The sequence below is a fragment of the Apostichopus japonicus genome, chromosome 16 (assembly GCF_037975245.1).
Source record: "Apostichopus japonicus isolate 1M-3 chromosome 16, ASM3797524v1, whole genome shotgun sequence".
Classification (NCBI taxonomy): Eukaryota; Metazoa; Echinodermata; class Holothuroidea; order Aspidochirotida; family Stichopodidae; genus Apostichopus; species Apostichopus japonicus.
In genome coordinates, this window is record NC_092576.1 from 42,545,199 (window position 1) to 42,568,020 (window position 22,822).

The 22,822-nt window shown below is 38.7% G+C and overlaps 1 protein-coding gene and 1 long non-coding RNA gene across 6 annotated transcripts; one reads left to right on the plus strand and one right to left on the minus strand.

Moving 5' to 3' along the window:
• Positions 1 to 2,277: 2,277 nt before the first annotated feature.
• Positions 2,278 to 22,458, minus strand: LOC139983033 (uncharacterized). 5 transcript variants are annotated; one of them, XM_071996359.1, is made up of 4 exons: positions 21,769 to 22,191; positions 8,240 to 8,450; positions 7,476 to 7,688; positions 2,278 to 6,000 (listed from the first exon to the last, which is right to left on the minus strand). In XM_071996359.1, the coding sequence occupies exons 2-4, from the start codon at positions 8,439 to 8,441 to the stop codon at positions 5,831 to 5,833; spliced, it is 585 nt and encodes a 194-aa protein (XP_071852460.1). In that variant the 5' UTR covers positions 8,442 to 8,450; positions 21,769 to 22,191; the 3' UTR covers positions 2,278 to 5,830. The 5 variants fall into 5 exon arrangements, 4 of the variants coding, with proteins under 4 accessions (XP_071852460.1, XP_071852457.1, XP_071852459.1 ...); XM_071996356.1 differs by having other exon boundaries at positions 8,240 to 10,602; XM_071996358.1 differs by having other exon boundaries at positions 2,278 to 6,005; positions 8,240 to 10,602; positions 21,769 to 22,190.
• On the plus strand, positions 10,810 to 17,738 carry LOC139983034 (uncharacterized). The gene is made up of 3 exons (XR_011798483.1): positions 10,810 to 10,824; positions 14,328 to 15,230; positions 15,656 to 17,738. It is a non-coding gene; the product is annotated as an uncharacterized lncRNA (long non-coding RNA).
• Positions 22,459 to 22,822: the final 364 nt, after the last annotated feature.

Consider the following 22,822-nt stretch of genomic DNA (forward strand, 5'->3'; position numbering starts at 1 on the left):
TTCAGACCGAGGACCCCATTGTATTTTCCATTGTTCAAATCCATGTACCCTAACTTTAACAATACCCCATAAAATAGAATTCTTCCAAGGACGTGGTGATTCTTTAGAAATCACAACCGAGGACCTGAAATTCTTTTGTTCAAGTCCTCGGTCAGATAGCAAAACAAATGCACCCACATAATACAGCTGTGTTTTACATTCACACCGAAGACCTCATTGTCTTTTCCCTTAACAACAGAATTCTTGCGAGAAGGCGGTGGGAAAAGAAAAATGTCGGAAGAGTTGTCGAGCGGTGTTACTAAATTTTTTCTCAATGAATATTATTTGAAAGAAAAATGCGTGATAAAATAGGAATATAATGTTCAGTAAATTGGTTAGGCTATACAAAAGCAATGCCTTATACACTGCTGATCAGTGCCAGTACAAATACCTAATCAGACTACGGTAACTCATATTAACTTGCAGTGTACTATACTAACTTGCAAATACTGCCTATCGGATTGACTCTATAGCTAGTCGAGTCTGTGAATCTCGAACCAAAAGTGAACTTCTCTGTAGAATTTCACCCGGGCACTGTGATACATAATCGATACAACCGTCAGTCATACAATATAATACATTAAAAAAATGGCCAAATTTGGCCGATATAAGAAACCGTTAAACAATTGGCCAGGTTTGGCCGATTTAGGGAATAGTGAAAGAATTAGCCAAAAGTAACTATCTGCCGAATTTGTCCCTTCAAGGGCAGCTCAAGACAGATACAGTCAATGAGGCTTCTTTGCGAGTACCTGCTTGCAGGAGGATCTAAAATTCATACAGGAGTCTAGTGCAATGAAATCATCGAAACCTCAATGCATTTTGCATTCTGGTATCGCTCTGTGTATGGAAACTTGTAAGTGTCATCATTGTTACATCTTATTGTCAACATAGTCCCACTCTTCCACAGAAATATTACATCGTAAACACAAATGATTTTCAAACGCATTCGCAAACAGTTGTCTAGGTAACCCTTTTCACTCTCTTAAATTGATTTCTCGACTCACGATAGGAAAACGGAGCTTCGGCCTTGTACTACAAAAGTTGCTATATGTATTTTAACGGGTGTGTGGGCAGGGGGTGGGGGAGGGGGAGGGTTATGGAAGAACTATATAGTGATCTGTTGTTGTTATTGTTGTCTAGTATCTTATCTATGGGGTTTGTTCCCTCTGGATGTAAATTGTCTCTCTATATAGGGTGATATAAAATTAACTGAGCATTCAAAACACAGCCAATACTCTCACAGTCATAACATTGGCTGATAACCACAACAAGCTTGGTCATATACACTGTAAAAAAATTGTAAATTTTACAGTGAAATGGCTGTCAGCTAAAATGCCAAAAATAATTTGTAAATTTTACAATCACTTGTAAACTAAAAAAAACAGTTAAAAACGGTAAACTAGTTAAAAACGGTAAACTTTACCATTTTTGGTAATTCAAATTACAAATTATTGTAAAAATATTTACAGAAAACTGCAATATTTACAGTTGAAAACTGTAAAATTAACAATTTATTGTAAATTAATTTACAACAATATGTAATATATACAGATGAAAACTGTGAAATTAACAATAAATTGTAAATGAATTTACCAAAAAATGTAATATTCACATTTTTGAAATGTAAAATTTTCCAATTTCACAATATATTACACATTACTGTAATTAATTTACACAAAAATGTAATATTCACAATTGATTGTCTGCAGGGTCACAACAAATTTGGAAAATTAACAGGTCCTATTTCCATGGCAGTGGTATTTCACCAGTCGGTTAGCAATACAATATTTACTCGATCAAGGGCATACAATGTGACCTTCGCAAATGACCTTTGAGCTACTTGAAAAATGAAATGCTTGAACATTAAACATGTACAAATGACCATTATATATATAAGTAAGGAATTGTAGCTTTTTTTCTGTAGACACATTTAGACTGTGGGTAAAACAGAGTAATTTTCAAAAATGGAAAATAACAAGGAAATAGTTTATTACAACTTTATTGGAACCTTTAAATGAATACCTGTAACTGTGCTTACATTCTTACTTTCATTAAAACACCAGTCTTACATATGGCCACGTGTTTTAATCTGGGCCAGTAAATAAGTGGCGATGTTACATCTGTGCAACACATATCAAGGGGCGGCCACTCCCTAACCCCGCCCCCCCCCCCCCCACCTCCGGGTGGATCTCGGGTCCCCCCGAAATTAGTGGTTCCCCCGTTAACCCCCTCCCCCCACGAAAACAATAACAAATACAACAGAAAAGTATAACATTTTGCCTCATTCGTTACCTCAAATCTCCATAATGTCTCAGAGGAAGGACATTTTGTACGAACGTATCTTCAATGTTTTCTGTTTCTTGCAAAACTTCCCAGAGAAAGAATCTGCATCATTAATATTCCGAACTGTAGCACTAAATATGGTTTCACAATATTAACCCATCGTGTACAAAAGTTATACAATGTGACAAAAGGAGGGCCTGTCACTTTCACACACAAGTTCCCAAGTACCTTGTCGCCATGAGATGGTGGCAGACCGTGATTATGATTATGTAAAGGTCGGAAGACAAACACAATATGGTTGGTTACCTAAGTGACCCTCCTATGGGCGCCCATTCATTTTGTTAATGCTTTCGCAATCAGCCTCCGATCAGTAAACTCAACAGATAGCTAGTATGATGCTGAATTAGCCCCCTCATTTGCAAATGTTGTAAACTTTACAAAGTGTCCCTCATGTTTGCACAAGTTTTATGTGGGTCATTCCAAGCCAAATTTTTTACATGCCCAGGTGACAATTTCCTGTTTTTTTGCAGAATTGGAACTCCCTCTAATTAGTTGATAATTAATGACCAATTAAAACATTTATGTCAAAGTACATTTTTTTCACTATCTAAGCGGAGTGCCAACACAGGTTGGCGCAGATCGTACAGACATTTTTGGAGTAAAGATACTCCCTAGATCGCCGGAAATGACCCTTTCCGTGCCTTGCTAATTTGCAGATAAACGAAGAATAAATAGGTGTCATCGCCATTTTGTCAGGAAATTACCCCAACAAAATGTGACAAATGTCAATAGGTATTTGAGAGCGCAATAAAAAAGTTAATAATCGCCAATAATTAGAAAGTGGTAAAAAGCTGAAAAGGGCGCCAGCAGTCCATTTGAGTCCGTCAGGGGGGGGGGGGCATCCGCCCCTCTGGCTGTATGGACGCTCCGCCACTGGGTGACTCTCAAAAAAGTGCAAATGCACAGAGTGTATGACAAATTTCTCATATAGATGAGTGTCACTAACTTCTGCATGCAATGTATATAGATTCAAGATTGAGGTGAAAGTGGGAGAAAGAAGTCAGTGTTAACCAGGGTGTGCATGCTATAAATAGCTATTCAGCAGTACTGCTGAATAGCTATGAGAGCATTTACTGGTAATAGTTCTTAAATATCTAATGTCAAGATACATAGATACTGTACAGAGGCACACCCTTGGTTAGTATATCAACTATGAAACATGTATAAAAGTAATACACACAAACACTGTGAAGTTAGAACCATCTGGTAACTGTCCACCAACACATAAAACTATGAACACATGTGGTTTCAAAATTAACTTTTCTTCCACATAATGATACCTCCAACCTACCACGAAAGGTAATGAACCTAAAGCAAATGTAGAACAAATTACATCAAAACAATAACATGCATACTACAGCAGTAACAAAATACTAACAATTGCAATAACAGTTCTCGATGACTCTCTGACAATCTTCCTTCCAAAAATGATTTATTATTTAACTCAAAACTGGTTGAACACTTGTAATAAATATGTTGGATATCGAACGGAAACCTCATGGTCAGAGGGAGGTAAGAATAAATGGCATAACTACAAAGAAACAATTTTGTACACATGCAATCAAATAGTTCGTAGCTAGTACAGTAGTTCCATATATGTCCATGGTTAATTTGCCTAATAGTGCATGGAACAGGCATGGTGTTATGAAGTTTGTTTGCCTTGATCTCCGGTCACCTTGGTCACCCGAGTGTTCACACTCTGGAACTGATATCCTCCAGAACAGGGGACCAACATGTCGCAGTCTGACCCTGAGTAGGATAGTATTTACACTAGGATGTTGATCTCGAGCAGGGGATATGAATCGGTCGGATCCCCTCTGTGTGTTTACTAATGTGAATAAGGCTTTTAGATGAAAGTGTTATATCAATGTAGACAATAGCATACTGAACATGTGGTACAATACCATGTCATTTCTTTGATATCTTGCCAAGTGCTAACCAATAACACAAATATATGTTAGTTGACACTGTAGTATGCAGCGGTTGCATACCACTACATTTATGCTAATAAAACAACCACAAAACTACCTAAAGTCATTGTAAATGAATAAATGGGTTTGATTATTAAATTCAGAGGTAATGTAGTGATAAACATGCTAAAATACATTGTTTATCTGAACAAAAATAATGTGACGGACGTACGCGTGACGGACGTACGTGACGGACGTACGTGACGGACGTACGAAAATACGTACGTCTGTCACAGCAATTTCTGAAAAAATAAAATCCAAGGGATTAAAGGCACATTATGTAGCTATTGAGTGTTCAAAATGTGCATTGAATTGTAGATGTCTTTACATCTGGGTACTTCCTTCTGTATGAATTTTTAAAAATGTGATTTTTCTGTGACGGACGTACACATGACAATTTACATTTGTAAAAAAATGTTATTCTCAGAAAACTGAAGATCCCTGTAACTTTATCTGTTTGTAAATTGAATCTATATATTATATCACTTTAGCAAATCCAAGAATATTTATTCCTCTAGAGATACACAGGCAAAAATAGGCATTTTGTTTTGGGGTGATTTTTGTGAAGCAAATTTTGAGATTTTTTCGGTTGACTAATACACACCTTAATCTGCCTGAAAACAATGTGTTCTATGAAACTTAGCTACATATTATGAAACTCCATAGTTTTAGCTTTCATCTGATACCGTACATGTAATGATTCAACGTTTTTTTAATTTTTGGTGAAAAGGTTTACTAGTTTACGGAACTGCCCAACTGCATAAATAATATAAAACGTTTCCCAACAGGCGAGGAATTTTACACCTTCGTAATGGCCAGCCTAGGGCAACACATGCCAGCTGCAACACATTATAGGCCTTTTCACCTTACTGTTCCTAGACAGCAGGAATTTCCACCTCCTGAACCCACAAACTCTCAAGAGACTTGGCACTCTATAGCTATCCATAAAGGCTAAGATTAAAAGGACAAGCTCTGAGACAACTCTGTAGTGACAACAGTAACAATTATGTTCAAGATACAAAATACAAATACGTATACTCTCTTTACACTGCGAGCAGTATAATACTCAAACTACAGGTACAATAATCATCTCTCAATACAACTGAACTGTCAGTACAGTACAATACACGTAACTGTTAATAACTCTCTGTATATAAACTCAAGGTACTGTAACACTACAGTATAAAAGTACGCAATATTACTAGCACCCATGTGCTTAACAATAAACAATACGCACTCTATAAACCCATAGGACCAAGGTCCAAAACACAACCTATCATGTACTTTGTACGGTCAAGTACAACCTAGCCACACTTAAAATCTGATTCTTTAAATTAACAATATGGGTACGTACGGCAGTAAACAATACAATATTTATGACTTAATATCTTACTAAAAGTGATGTCGGCTCGCTCGCGGTAAAGAAGAAGAAAAAGACTACGCTCGCGGATAACAAGAACTCTCCACTCTCGCGGACATCAAGACTCCATCAGCGCTAGCTTGCTATACAGTATGTTGGTATGATCCGCCTTCTTGGAAACCAGTGGCTTCGAGCCAGAAGCCGAACCATCCAAAAACCTGAGGCATCCTGCCTCTGAGAAGGGTGACATCTCCTCACGGACTTCAGATAGTGAAGATATTGGTAAATCTGGGCTATTGAAGACCCAAGATTAAGTAAAAATTACGGAAATACAAAGGGATAACGAGGCGAGCCCCGGAGCTCTGCAGGGACGATGTTCGCCATACAACAACGTATACAGAAACTGAACAATACACGTGGACAACGCTAAAAACTCACTGTTACGAACTATTACATAATACATGCAAATACAACGGGTGCACACAACAAAATTTCACTTTACTACATTTCTAGTCAATTTTTAGCGATACCAACGGACCTTAATTGATGGCCAAATGACTCCTGCTTAGAGTGTTTCCTCTCTGGTGACTGACAAATTTAAAACATCAAATATTGAGCAAATATTTGCCTGAAATGCTTAATGCTATGCACATTGCACTACAGTGTACACTTAGTATACCTTAGAAGGGTAACTCTGACCCACTCGAAAAAAATTTGTCCCCAAATTTTTGGGAAAGTTTTATTTTGACAGTTTCCAATCAGAATCAGACATACTAAGGACTACCTATTCCCATGCTATATGCTATGTATCTGTGATTGAAGTTAACCACCCTGCCCGGCTGCCCTAAAGAATTGCTTTATTTTTCGAGCCGGAAATTAAAATCTTGCAAAATTTTAACTCCATTACCCAGATGGTGTGTATTTACTTACAGGAAGTTTTATGTCCTGCAAGGTTTGTCAATTTATTCACAACAAAGTAAATCATAAACTAGTTACTTTGATGTATGTACATACAGTAGTTTTCTATAAATTAAGTATTTTTTTATATAAAAATACACACAATTGTGGGCCAAAGTTACCCTACTTAATGCACAAATGTTAATTACATTATTTCTACATACACACATGCTATCATAAAAAATGATATCCTAATATACAGTGGCACCAGGCTTCCCACAAGCTTAATTCAGCCTTGCCCATGGGGTAACTTTGCCCACCTCAAGATAAAAAACTGGTTAAATCAAGAAAAAATGTCAATAAAAACTGAAATAAAAAAGCCGCCAAAGCATTTCGTCCTATGGCATATAGGTAATTACTAATGAGGCTATCATGACATCTCTCTGGAGAGGAATTTTGTGTAACTTTGGGGTAATTTGAGTTTTGAGACTGATGCCCCAGCATTTAGATCCAAACTGCACTTTATAGTACACTGTATGTATAGGCAAAATCGCCCTCCTGTACCTCTTGGGAGGGCTATTTTTGTCTCAGGGAGGTTAATCGCAATCAGTCATCGCTTATTTCCTACCCTGTTCATGTTTAGTTCTGTGGGATGTATTAAATCACTCATGACGTGTCAACCATCGTTACATCACAAAAAAGATAAGGTGATTATGGAAATCTTTGATTAGATCTCTGGAAAACATCTCATAACAGCATAGTAAATACATAGCATACAATACATACTGTACAGTAGGCTTGCATTCGATCAATCTGTATTTATATCTGAGCTTTCTAGGAAATTTAAAAGTAAATGATTCACACACCTTTTTTCTTCCAACCGTGGATCAGCTTCCGAATCTGAATCGACTTCAGCATAGACAAATCATTAGACTCCACAAAGACAAGGTCGTCAGGCCCCTCTACCCCAACTTCATCACGCAGATGCGCTGCAATCGAGGATACTTCATCTTCAGAGATGTTACTGAGGATTCCGCGTATTGCGGACTTGATGTCTTCAATCATTTTAAGGACAGTTCCTATATGAAACCACAAGAAATAGCATGTTTCAATGGGACTACAGGAGCATTTCTTCTTCCATATGCAGACAGAGAGGAGTAATCAAGAAGCTCCTTGCTGTTTACACAAACAAATCTTTTACTGATATCCGTAGGTTCTAGTGAAAATACACGCAAGTCCATGTTCAGAATTGACTGGTGAACCCTTGCAACAATGTACACTTGTGAGTTGTCCTTTATAACTGCAAAGAGAACCTGTCCAAACAATAAACCCTTGTCATCTTTACCAATAACAATGTAATCCCCCTTTTAGTACTTTGTTCCTCGAAAAGTAAGCTCATAAGTAACTTGATCCGCAACTGTTGCATTAAGTACGTTCATACACCCTTGTAGTGCTTCTGCATACGTTTCTAAATGTAATGGAACTGTTCGTTTTGCATCAATAGCCACAGGGAAGAAAGTCCCAGCACACATGTAAGATTGTAATAGTTGATGCCTTTCTGCCAATGTAAGACACAAGTTCTTAAAGTTATGCAAATGACGCACACATCTTTTGAAAAAGGAATGCTTACTCTCAAACCTCATAGTCCATGTTCGAATTAGAGTACCGAACTGCAGTATCAGCATAGGGTAATGGTTTAGAAAATGATGCTTTGGTCGCATTCTACGCTCTGGAAAAAGTCGGTGACGCGACTCCAAGTACTCCTCGATAAGAAAACTCAGATTAGCAATTTCAGCCTCATCAATACTAGGAGTACATAGAAGTTCCACCATATCATGTAGCTGAAGAAAAAACAGCCAGACTGCGTCGTTTGGATCAGAAATTTTATCGCCAATAAGAACAGGCAAAAGCCTTACAAGGCACCAATTCTCTACTGCCTGTCCGCCCAAGTTTTCGCCATTTGGATTAACTTTACTTGGTTGATTGTTTCTATCTGACCCAAGATACTTGAACTGCATTATTCTTCTATTCAGGTCTGTGTATGTTAGCCACTTTTTCTGTTTGATGAAATAGGCTAAAATCAGTGCCACATCATAATTCAGAACCCCTTCAAATAGATCATGGCCAAGACAAGGTGGCAAACCTGAACATACATGAAAATATTCCAGTTCTTTAAAAATGGAGTCGAACTTGATCCCCTGTACAATTCTCATGCCCTGATCCTGGATATGTTGCAATGCTCTATTATAATTGTTTTCATTTCGGATGAGACCAACAGCACATGGGTCGTCATGAAATTCTGTATTTGTAACTGAGCACCACCTACACCAACATGGAGTACTACTGAAGTTTTCTACGAATCCACCGATACAACGCGATCCAAGATTATCACCAGCAATAAAACTTAAGGCACCCTTTTACTGGATGCTGCTCGCCAGCTATGTCAATACCATTTAGTTCAAGATCTTTCAGATCATCAATCAATGGTCTTAGCAACTTTTCCTGTCCAAAGTACTTAAAATCATTCTCATTGCAAAGGAGTACTAGTAACATGTGATTCACACTCGACCTGAGGTGTGGTCTGATATTAGCGAGTGTCATGTACACTGCAAGAATTTTGTGGGTTTTTTTTCTTGCTGGACCCTAGTGGATTGCACACCTCAAAGGAATCTTGATAGAGGATTAGCTTTAAAGCCTGGCAGAAGGCATTTTCTTTAAAAGCGGCACCATCAGTTATATCATAAAATACTTTTCCCTCTTCATTAGGTCTATGGTTTCCATGATACCTAGGGAATTTGGTACACAGATATTCCTCTTGAACAGACTTGTTCTTGAATAGGTTCTGCGAAGAATCTTTGATATGTATGTACTGAAACTCTCGTTCTCTATTGTTATCATTTCTATCCAATTTAGTGCAACATAATTAAATTTCTTTTTATTTGTTGATTTACGGATGTAGTTTAATCGCAGGGGTCCGGTGCTACATTCGGATAATAGGTCAGATGATTTCATTTCATTAATTAGTTCTTTCGCAGTTTGTTCTGGTATGTCTAGTTCATCAGTCAATTTTGACAACAGTTTCTGGAAAATCACTGTCTGGCCTAGGCTGTGTATATCATTGAATTGTTCTACAATGTGCTGGACAGTTGAAGAAGGAAGCAGGTATTTTGATTCTAACTGCAGATGAAACAGTAGGAGATTTTGTACAAACAAATCTTCAACGTTATCTGTTTCTTGCAGAACTTCCAATTCATCCAAAGAATTTGCATCAAATTCGGCATATACAGTAGCATCGTCCTGATTTTCGAAATTGTTCTCTATTGCAATGAGTCCTGCAGGAATATGATCAGTCATGTCTGACTTGTGACACCTTGACAAATGCGACGTGAATGATGATTTCTTTGTAAATGATGATTCACAGTTGTTAAATGGGCACAGAACAGTAGCCCCAACATCAAGGTGTTCTTTCAAGTGTTTCAACAAAGCTGGTATGTCATTACATACTTGTCTGCAGAAGATTATATCACACTGTAATGGAATATCAACATTTCTATATCGCCTATGAACTGCTGGTTTAGAATGGTCTCTTTGTAAATGGCTAACCAGAGTAAGTGGAAAGTTGTCGCAAGCATGCATCACGTGGACAGGGAAACGACCTGTTACACTCATTCCTGTGAAACCTACAGTGGTTAACATAACCTTTTATTGTTGTAAGTTGCTGTTCACAGTAGGAGCACTTGAAAACTTCATCCATGATAGTTTAAATATATATAGTTTATTGATATTTGTAGGTCTGTGTTTCATGAATCAATCATTCTGCAAGATATGGATGACTTCACAAACCAAAACAATCAGCATTATGCAATTGAAGTAGAGCACATGTTCCTATTTTAATACTGCTAAACTAGTTATTGGCGACAGTTACATGTAATCCAAGCAAGTAATCTGCAGTTGTGTTCTTCGGAGTCCTGATCAATTTCTGTGTGATATGTCCTGTAAGAATTAGGCAAAAATTTAATTACTGTGTAGATGAGTGTATTGTTATCATAATAAACTGTATATTATGGATACATTAGGGAGAGATGTATATTAAAATATTGTACGTTTGAACTTTTTCTGTAAACCAGGGTGCAGTGTGAGGTCCGTCCGTATTGAAAAGAGTTGATAACGATATACCAATTGAAATTTATCAATAATAATAATATTGGTATATGGGTCAATCCATGCCAAATCAACAGATTTTTGGGTCGATTCCACGTCGACCCTCTCAGAATCGCCTGAAATTGATATGGTGTCTTGCCATATGTCTCAAAGGATGAAATTGGGCAAAAAAAAAATTTAAAAATATTTCGTTGCTAGGATACGGCCCCGCCTAGCAACCAAATCCAGATTGCATTTTAAGCGCCCTTAATTTGTGTCAAGTTTGGAGTCATTTTTTGCATAAATGTAAAGTATTTTATGCCTGATATTGCAGATATTGTGGAAGACATGTGGCCAGTCTTTGAATTTAGCTAATTTTGAGGAAAATTTACGGTCTCAATTTTTCGTAACAAGTAATTAAAATGGCAGAAAATGAGATAGGGGTCTTTTCTGGCCCTACTTTGAGTGTGCTCTATATTCACAAGCAGAGGCATGTTTGAGTTTTAATTTCCATAGGATCCTTGTCCAGTGGTAGTTGTACGGGAAAAGTGCAAAAAAAAAGTCAAGCGGGTCGTACGTTTTACGAACAGCGCCCTCAAACTTAAGAAATCTCACTTCTGGCCCTAATTGGGGGTCCATTTTGGGCCTGTGGGTATTTTTTTTTTTTTTTTTAAATAGCATTTTTCAGGAGCGTATTGACCCTATTTTTGAAAACTCAAGTCAAAAAGTTGTGTATTTTGTGTTATCTACTCAAATTTACGACTCGAAAATTGCGAAAATCACTTCGTTCATATGTATGAAAATGCTTGCACAAGCCGATTTGAGTAATTCAAATGACAACAACTTCATAGCATTAGCAAACAGGTGCTTAACAATTAAGAGGGTGGTCCACTAGCATAAGGGCTACAAATAAACTGCATTTTCAGGGTCATATGCCCAACGATGCCTGTGAACAGCGCCCTCAAACATCACATTTTACCAATATTTTGGGCTATTTTGGGCATTTCAAGGTCAAATTTGGTCGCAATTAAAAGTTTTATTTTCGATTTTTAATACAAAACTAGTAAGATATGTATAGTTATGATGCAAAGAATGAGCTAAAACATCTTTTATATTAGTTATTAATGCTCTGATGAGCAGCTTAAAGTGGCGTATATGAGAGTTACATCAGCTCTACAGAAACATGCTTGCGAGGGCAAACAGTGGTAAACATTGTATCCTCATTCAAGGAGATGTTAAACAACATTAGAAACTATTGAAATGTATTTATTAAAAGTGTTCTGTCTAATACTCTTTGACTCCCTGTCACCCCCACCCCCCCCCCCCAGCACCCTCCCCATAGTGCACTATGCAGATTTGTATACATACAGTATGTGACTGACTTTTACTGCATAGAGACTGCATAAACATGCATTCAAGGTATACTGAATGTTTTGGTATGGTAATCTTCTGCTTCAAATTGTCTGTATGCATGTAACCCACCCCTCCCACCCACATCCTCTACCCAACCCTATATCAGAATAGAAAATTGTGAACCAGTGCGTACAGTGTGCACTATATATGTGTGTACATGTTCAGTACAGTGTTATATTACACCAAGCAAATAAATACACACTGTCCACAATCATGTACAGTACACACTGTGTACTGGTCATTCCATTCAATACTGTGCATATTTCAATGTCATTTTAAATATTTGAAATGTAGTGTATGCTTTTGCTAATTCAATAAATTAAAAGACTTTCAATAATTTAAAAGGAATGTTTAACCAGTACATAAATGTGCAGTGTGTATACTGTACATGATTTTGGACAGTGTTTATTTAAAAGTGCTTGGTGAAAAATAACACTGTACTGAACATGTACACACATATATAGTGCACACTGCATAGTGCATACTGTGCATATTTCAATGTCTTTTTAAATATTTGCAATGAAGTGTATGCATTTGCTAATTCACTAAATTAAAAGACTTAATATTTCAAAAGGAATTTTTAACCAGTACATACATGTACAGTGTGTATACTGTACATGATTTTGGACAGTGTGTATTTAATAGTACTTGGTGTAAAATAACACTGTACAGAACATGTACACACATATATATTGCACACTGTACGCACTGGTTCACATTCATTTTCTATTCTGATATAGGGGTTGGGTAGAGGATGTGTGTGGGAGGGGTGGGTTACATGCATACAGACAATTTGAAGCAGAAGATTACCATACCAAAACATTCAGTATACCTTGAATGCATGTTTATGCAGTCTCTATGCAGTAAAAGTCAGTCACATACTGTATGTATACAAATCTGCATAGTGCACTATGGGGAGGGTGCTGGGGGGGGGTGAGAGGGAGTCAAAGAGTATTAGACAGAACACTTTTAATAAATACATTTCAATAGTTTCTAATGTTGTTTAACATCTCCTTGAATGAAGATACAATGTTTACCACTGTTTGCCCTCGCAAGCATGTTTCTGTAGAGCTGATGTAACTCTCATATACGCCACTTTAAGCTGCTCATCAGAGCATGAATAACTAATATAAAAGATGTTTTAGCTCATTCTTTGCATCATAACTATACATATCTTACTAGTTTTGTATTAAAAATCGAAAATAAAACTTTTAATTGCGACCAAATTTGACCTTGAAATGCCCAAAATAGCCCAAAATATTGGTAAAATGTGATGTTTGAGGGCGCTGTTCACAGGCATCGTTGGGCATATGACCCTGAAAATGCAGTTTATTTGTAGCCCTTATGCTAGTGGACCACCCTCTTAATTGTTAAGCACCTGTTTGCTAATGCTATGAAGTTGTTGTCATTTGAATTACTCAAATCGGCTTGTGCAAGCATTTTCATACATATGAACGAAGTGATTTTCGCAATTTTCGAGTCGTAAATTTGAGTAGATAACACAAAATACACAACTTTTTGACTTGAGTTTTCAAAAATAGGGTCAATACGCTCCTGAAAAATGCTATTTAAAAAAAAAAAAAAAATACCCACAGGCCCAAAATGGACCCCCAATTAGGGCCAGAAGTGAGATTTCTTAAGTTTGAGGGCGCTGTTCGTAAAACGTACGACCCGCTTGACTTTTTTTTTGCACTTTTCCCGTACAACTACCACTGGACAAGGATCCTATGGAAATTAAAACTCAAACATGCCTCTGCTTGTGAATATAGAGCACACTCAAAGTAGGGCCAGAAAAGACCCCTATCTCATTTTCTGCCATTTTAATTACTTGTTACGAAAAATTGAGACCGTAAATTTTCCTCAAAATTAGCTAAATTCAAAGACTGGCCACATGTCTTCCACAATATCTGCAATATCAGGCATAAAATACTTTACATTTATGCAAAAAATGACTCCAAACTTGACACAAATTAAGGGCGCTTAAAATGCAATCTGGATTTGGTTGCTAGGCGGGGCCGTATCCTAGCAACGAAATATTTTTAATTTTTTTTTTTGCCCAATTTCATCCTTTGAGACATATGGCAAGACACCATATCAATTTCAGGCGATTCTGAGAGGGTCGACGTGGAGGCCACTGTTGATTTGGCATGGATTGACCCATATAGGTTTTCCCACAAAATTCTGCAGAGCCAGTATACACACAGAAATTACAATTTGTACGCTAGGAGCACTTTTGGCATCCATGATGTGGAATAGTTTGCCCTATTTCATCAATGAATGCCAATTTTGCACTCATTGTTGTGATAAATTAAAACTAGAGCATCAATGGTGCAGAAACTCATACCTTTCAGAGCCCCAAAAATGTAGGGCCCATGGAACTGTAGGGCCCACAGAATTAAAGGCGTGTTTTCAGATTCCACAAAAAATTGGAGGCCCCCAAAAATTAAAAGCCAAAAAATTTAAAGTGGCCATGACACGAAAATTTCAAAGTCCTATATTTTTGGGATCCATCAAAGAATGTTCTCTAGAACATGTATCAACCATTCTGCCAGTTTAAAACTTGATTTTTCAAGTCGAAAATTGAGAATGAATTTACCCTTTTCGGCGTTTGAAACTTTGTTTACTCGAAAATTTTCCGATTCGCATGACGTCATGTGACGTCACGTTTTGAACACATTTACGATCCTCCGAATATAACATTCACGTACACAGTAGACAAGTACACATACCACTAGTAGTTACTAAACAAAACACCGATCACAAGTGCGATATCAAATCAAAATTTCCTGTGAAATGGCGGATCCAGAACCAATTGCGGCAACCGAAGTTCAAAGTGATAATGGTTCTTCACTAGGCAGTGAAATTGGGCTATAATTAGAGTGCCCTTTCTCATATTCGAAGCAGAGAGTGAAGGCGATGATCATTCCAATATTGAACCGAACGTTGAGGGTGGAGCGGAGGTGTTAGAACCGTATCAGTTCGAGCCTGTTAAACGAGCCGAAATTGAAGCTCCACAACATATCGAAGAAGAAATCCGTTCGAAACCATTGCAAGGAACATACAACGTGGTAAGAATTTATTAACGAAGCATTTAAAAACAAAATCCAGTCCATTTTGTGCATGTCTTGTTGGAATTCGCGGAACACCCTAAACCGTATTGTGCGTTGTGTTACGGTAACTTACAACCCATATGTAGAGTGTGTAGTACTAGTAGGGTTGTTGCATACTGAAAGTTTGGCTCGGGGATGTAAGTTGCATTATGCAGCCATGCTAGGTAGGCATATGTGTTATTTCATACTCATTATTACTTGGCTAGTACTTTGGCCTGGAGTTTTGCAAATCAATTTTCTGAAACAAAAGAATGTTTCATGATACACGGAAGGTGTAAAATCTCAACAAATGTAACCATAACTGTACATTGTATGCCTGCTTGTTATTGTGGACATCATGGCCAACATTAATACATTTTGAACTTTCATAAATTTCTTCCCAGGCAGTACAGATACATAGCCTACGGTCAACAGGTTCAATGATACTTGGGGTTCCTAGCAAGACACGTCAGGGTTGTGCTACCATCATGTGCAGTCCAAAGGATCAGAAGTGATTTTCCAGCCAATGGTCATTACACTGGATTCAAGTTGCCAGGAGAAAACTCATTGTATAGGAAGCCTTGGTTGAGAAATTCCTCCAGGAACACCTTTTCTAAACTACAATTGTGTTGGATTATCAATCCGTCAGGGTTCCCTCAGTGTTGATATATTGAAATTCAAGACTTTTAATTCAGGATGAAAAGGTTATTTTCCAGACCCAACATCAACAATGAAAGAAAAGGCATGTTTTGAAGCATTTGGACACAAGTATTGGCGTGACCGTGATGTCATATAATATGTGCATAAGGGAACGGGCATTGACCTTTTTAGGGGCATTTACCTCCCAGATGTTTGATTCGTACCTTTAATCTGGAAGCCAAAATATCCATATCACCAATGATATTTGACAGAAAAGTCATAATAAAGACCAATGGAGGCAGCAGAACTCTTGAATGTTTAGACTTTGTTTCTTCAGCAGCAGTTGGTTTGTTTTGTAGTCTTTCTTCAAAAACTCAGCAGTACACCCTGTTAATGGTCTTCGATTGTTTTAATGCGTGTGATCCTGTGTTTCACATTGCCCATCAGTGTTGTACGTGTCGTCGTGCCTGTGTAACATTTTTGCATGTGAGTTACTTCGTGCAGTGTTTCTTGGTTTAAATAACCCTTTATTGTATTTGATTCTGGATTATTCTAATTAATTTGTCACAAAAACGATTGATAGCGATGGACATGCAACTGCTTTGTAGGCTTAAAGCAAAAAAATTCATGTAAGTTGATTTCTTTTAACCTCCTTTGATGTCACAAATTACATTAGTGTAATTTAAGAATGATAATGTTTATGGAAAGTACAGTTTTACTTTTAAGTCATATAATACAATGATTGTTGTTAATGTTAGTTCAGATTGTCCAGAATGACTGTCTAGAACTGATATTGAATAAATTTTGTTCAATGATTTAACACTTGAACTATGTTGTGTGAATTTTTGGCTCTGTGACTTTAAAATAAATCGCTTTGAGATTTAATTAAACACCCTTTGGAATAAAATCTTTTACCTACCTATTTTGACCCATCCCCATTACCCCCACTCCCTCCACAACATAAAAAATGGTTTTCCTGGAATAGGAATAAGAAATTATTGCTATAACTAACTGATCCAGCATATTCCAGAAATAAATTGGGGCACTGAGATTTGTTCACAAGAAGATGTAACCCATCGCTTCTGAAGCTAACCTCATAGCTTATTAGTATACAATAGAGCAATGAAGGGGGTGTTAATTTAGATGATACAGTAAAATCTCTTCGTCTATTGCGACTTCAGTGTAGTAACGCTAATACTATAGTACTACTAGTGCTCGGCGCGCTACCTCCTAAGGATCGCCACTTGCCCCATTGGAGGTTTCCTGTTCCCCGATATGGTCTTCAGAGTAGTTTTTTGTGGATTACTTGAGAGAAGAATGACTCTTTTATGTCGAACCGTTAAAGTCCATTTGTTTTATTTCATAACAAAAAGGAGGGATCGTAGTATGCTTCCGTGAAGTGTTCGCTTCATTCGGAGCTGCATACTGGCTAGGCCCAGTGAAATCGGCGCTGGTGTTGTGCACTAACTTGGTCATAATCGCCGTGTTTTTTTCGTCCTTCAGCCATGGATGAAGGCTAATTGCATGGGTAATGATATTTATGCAGCCCCCAACAACACAACGGACCGGCACTTCTCTCGGATAGTTTACAACAGTTGTAAAACAAACGTGAAATTTCTAACGATATAGCGTAATACAGTGGTTGTTCTCTCAGTGTAAATGTGCGTGTATATGGAACGGTATGATCGTCGCGCATCCGATACATGCCTGGGCTTTGCACGTGTGTTCCTAACATGACGTCATCATTGTCTTGTTGTGAAATCGCATTCTCAGATATCTATTTTCGGATGCGAATATTAAAACGTTAATTACTAATTAGTCCTTGAGGTTTTCAAGAAGTTGAGGATAGTTTTGAACATAGATTTTCTCATAGATTTAGAGGAAGTTACTCTCGATGAGTTGGATTTTTCGTGTCATGGCCTCTTTAAGTGCCAAGCCAATTTCAGGGCAAATTTGTCGGAGAAGACTCATTTTGAGTGATTTCATAAAATGGCCCCTAGGTGAATTACTATTTCCCCTTTTTACACTGTTCTCTATTCTAAACCACCTTCCCTCTTTTTGCATAGGTTTTGCCTCAATATCCTGGGCAATTTGTACACACTCTCTCCTACAATACCACTGAACTACCCTAATAATAGTAAGCCTTCTCCTCTGTACCAGAGCAGACAATGGACATTTGCCTCACTCACAAGTTCACCTTCCAAAGTTGTTGCTAGCTGCTAGCTGGCTACATTCTACTTCTAGTACCATGGAGTTAAAATGACTCCTTGACTTGTTAAAATCGGCGAGTGCTGATTGGCTAAAAAAGGTCTCCTATACTTTAACACAGTCAACTATACATACTCTATTGGTAATAACAAATAGGAATTTTCCTTTAACTCTCCCCAGGTTTTTGTATGAGCTTAACCACAAATGTAAACAAACATGCAGAAACTGGGGGACAAATTAAAGGAGATTTGGCGAGAGGTGTGAGCTCAGATTTTTTTTAAAGAATGGGGATTAATTGTAATTAATTAACCATTGACCAAAAATTATTAGGCATCACCTTATCCATACACAATCCAACAATCATCAGTTCAACTTTGAATATGATCCATCCAAATCCTGGTGAAGATTAGGATATATAATAATATTACGAAGAATGACCCACGATGACCCCCTTATTTTGACCCCCTGATTTGACCTTAATTAACTGAACACCCCCCATAACCCTCATCCCAAGGAACGCTGTGACCAAGTTTCATTATAATTAGCCATACACTGTACGAACAGAGGCAATTTGAAAATATAGGGCCGTGGCCTGGGCCACAAACTGAAAGACCCCTAGTTGACCTTTGATCTCAAATCCATGAAAAACCTGAATTCACTAATACCACAGTACTATTGTCACAAACCCTCAACATTGTACCATGGAATCTGTAGGAGAAGCATTTTGCGTATTTGCACAAAATGGCCCATTACGGCCCACACGTGACCTTTGACCCCAAATTTCGGACCACCTCTAATGGCCCCACACCCAATGGTCCTTGTGTCCAAGTTTCATGAAATTCCATTAAACACTGTGTGAGTGGGAGCGGTTTTTACCAATTGTTGACGGATAGAGTGATAGAATGATAGACGCTGCACTGTAACAATAGCTCCCACCAGCATGCTGGTATGAGCTGAAAAGAAAATGATTATCACATTTACATAAGGCCCCCCAAAAAATTGTTTGCTTGCCGTCATCCGCCGCGCCTAAATTCCGAAAAATGAGGGGCAGATTTCTTTAAAAGATAACAAAATGGAACTCTTTCTTGGTTGATTTTGAAAAACGAGAAGGAATGGGCTTTAATAAGTAAATAAAGCTGGTGAGCTTGACCTCCACGGAACTACAATATTTTAATCACAGATCTCACTCCAATTAAAGATCCATTCAATACCAAGCCACAAACTTGGCAGCAAATGAGTGGTCTTTAGTGTACATATTTATCATTTTTTTTACATAAAAATAGGTCTTCTGTAACAAATGGTAATGGGAAGCCGGAAACACACGTTAACGGCGGATATTAAAGCAATTTTTCATGTGTACACAGATGGGCAGCAGAAACAAGATTTTCCGTTGTGTTGCGCAATCTTTAACTTCGCGGGATTTTCCATTATATTGCGCAATCTTCATATCCGCGGAATTGTTACGTATGGAAACGATTAATCATTAATCGTTCGAATAATGCGTAGCGATTACCGAATAGTCAACTATTCGTACATCAACAGCCCTATAGCCTACTATTTGCATATTAGAGCGCAGGCTAGGCATTCAGCGATATCACTTTTACTGGTTATAGTAACACCTAGGGTTCGCATTATTAGCAGCGAAATGGGGGAATTGCGCAATCTGAGGCTGTGCTCCCGCGCCAACCCCCCATCCCCCCCCCCCCCCGTAGCGCCGCCACTGCAGACAGTAAAATTAGACGTAGGCCTAACATATTTTTTTCAATGGACAATTGGAGATCGCGAAATTATCGGCACTAACGATTATTCGCTACAGTTCTTTTGTTTATCGTAATTGCTACAAAACGAACGAATAACAGTTTATCGTTAATTGCCAACAGCCCTACACTGCACTACCTACATTGTACAAATGATCATTCCAAATACACCTTGAACAATTGGAGTACAGTAAAGAAGACTAAAGAGGGATTATAAAAAAAAAAAACATTTCTATTTCATTCATGTACTGAGTTAATGCTCACTTATCACTCCTCCCTAACTCCTCATGCCTTTGGTAATTTGTATTTGCCTCCTCCCCACCCCTCCACCACGCAGTTCACACAGTTCAAACTACCAACCCCCTTGTGTGGGACGTCATCTATGAGTGCCCCCTAATCACTGGTAAAAAGTTGATTATTCAACATTTTTGGCATCAACTATGAACCAGTCTGATAAAAATCATATTCATGACATGTCTTTATGACTGAAATTCACAGTACTGTTTTCATCGGTACAAGTTATGATACTAAAATTCCCACAGCGTGCCATGTAATTTCTCCATTCATCTTCATCCTTAGCTAAACTGTCATTTTTTGATATTATTTCCTAACAAAATGAAGATACAGGTCAAAACACACACAAATTGGCTCTTGCGCTACACAGTTAAGGACCCTCTCGGAGTGCCGTGAGCGCTATGTTCCGTTATGATAATGTCAAATATTTGTGTAGTTATATGCAACTAAACAATTATCGTTTGGGATTTAGGGAACAAGTACTTAAAGAAACATTTTTTTCACTTAGCAAAAGCCATTATTTGTACGCTATCTCGCTGTAGGTATGTGTGTGCTCACCGGCAGAAATCCGGTGAATGCTGACAAGTGACGTCAGCACGCGCTGCCCTATTGTAATTATTTTCTCAAATTTCACAACCTGAGCCTTTGTAACTAGCCTAAATAAGATAATTTACATGAGTTGATCATTTTATTGATGCATGCAAGCGGATCTGATAGAGGCTAGTGATGGATAAACTAGTGCTACTATTCCTTTAGTACTACTAGTACTATGTTAGCATATTAAAGAAATTTAGAAATAACCTACGATTTGTTAATACTATTAACTATTATTCTCACCAGTTTGTCAAGTATACTATATGACAAAGTAGAATTCAGCCTAGCTAGTTCAATCCAAATCTCAAGTTCGAATAGTTCATATAATAGACCGAGAATATCGTTTGAATTTGAAAAAAATTCACTTTATACCAAAGGCAAGGGCGATATTCACTATAGACTAGTAGTACTAGTAGTACAGGCCAGTGGCGTAGGAAGGTACTTTTTGAGTGGGGGGGGGGGCTGAAGACTGATGGCCGGCCTGGGGGAAGGGTCTTTGGATTTTTTTTGCATTTCCAGGTGGCCTCAGATGCAATTTGGTGCAATATAGCACACTTCAACACCCACTCCATTTTGTAAACTTAATTTTGTATTTTCACCTGGCCTAAGGTGCAATTTGGTGCTCCTAATGAGATTTTTTTCTCATTTGGAAATGAAAAAGGGGTTTTCTGACTTGCGAACCGGGGGGCGGAATGATACTTCCGCCCTCCACATTTTTCACTGGGGGGGCTGGCGCCCCCCAGCCCCCCGGTTCCTACGCCCTTGGTACAGGCCAACGCCGCACCTTGGCGGGAAAACTTACTTCGAATAGCCTAATTAACAGAGCAGAAAAGCCTAGGCTTAAGTTTGCCCCGATAACAGCGTCATGCAGTGTGTAGCCTAGGCTATATAGACCTAGCCTTGTGCTATTATTTAGCCAGTGAATTGTTGCACCAAATATGTACGATACGGAAAAAAAAAATCAGTGATGTGTTTGTACGTATCGAAAGGGACAATTTCATAAAAGATTTGAACTCATTCCTTACCTTAAATAACGGCTAGCTAGTCTGAGACTGTGAACGGAATTCGGTCGACACGACGTGTGAGTACGAGTACACATGCGACGGGGTCCGGTACAGAGAATACGTATTGTAGCGGAAAGCTACGACTTTTCCTTAGTGAGATACCTTTCGCTCCCTCAGGGGTAACATCTGTTGCGCTCCGCGGAGGTAACGAGAGATGTTTATCCGGAACAGGAACTGATTACGTAATTTTGCTATATCGATGTATTCCCGTGACTGGCATAGGCAGGCACGGCGGTGGGTGTGTGAGGCGATCCCATTGGTCGCAACTCACCGTAGTTATATATACAAGTAGTCCCTGATTGGTCTAAGCCTTTTTTTACAGTTTATGTACGGACGTGTGTAAACGGGGGTTATTTCCGGGGTATTAAATGCAGGGTTCTTTTGTAAATGAGTGAGTCAGAGGGTCGGAGAGTCGGTCGAGTGCAAGACGAGGAATTTTCCTTCCGGCGGCTCGTGGTAAAGCCTTTGATATTTGCTAAGTCCAAACAAATGTGTTTAAGCATTTTAGAGTGCCCGCATCTCTGCGCTGCCCGAGTCCAGCGGATTGCCCGACACCTGCGCTACCCGAGTCCAGCGGATTGCCCGACACCTGCGCTGCCCGAGTCCAGCGGATTGCCCGACCCCTGCGCTGCCCGAGTCCAGCGGATTGCCCGACCCCTGCGCTGCCCGAGTCAAGCGGATTGCCCGACCCCTGCGCTGCCCGAGTCCAGCGGATTGCCCGACACCTGCGCTGCCCGAGTCAAGCGGAATGCCCGAAGCCTGTGCTGCCCGACACCGGTGGATTGCAGACGTCTAGACTGCCCGACCTATGCGCAGCCCAGTCTAACTTAGCCATGTTTATCATTGGGTTGTGCCCGACCCCAGTGCGTTATATTGGGCAAATGTAAATATTGTACTATACGCTGTAGATGTAGAACGAGATGAGAAATTATACTTTTATTAATCTTACAACTCTGGTGTCTGCCTCCTGATTTAGAGTTAATCTGTACCCGTCCCCCATCTACCTCCCCTACTC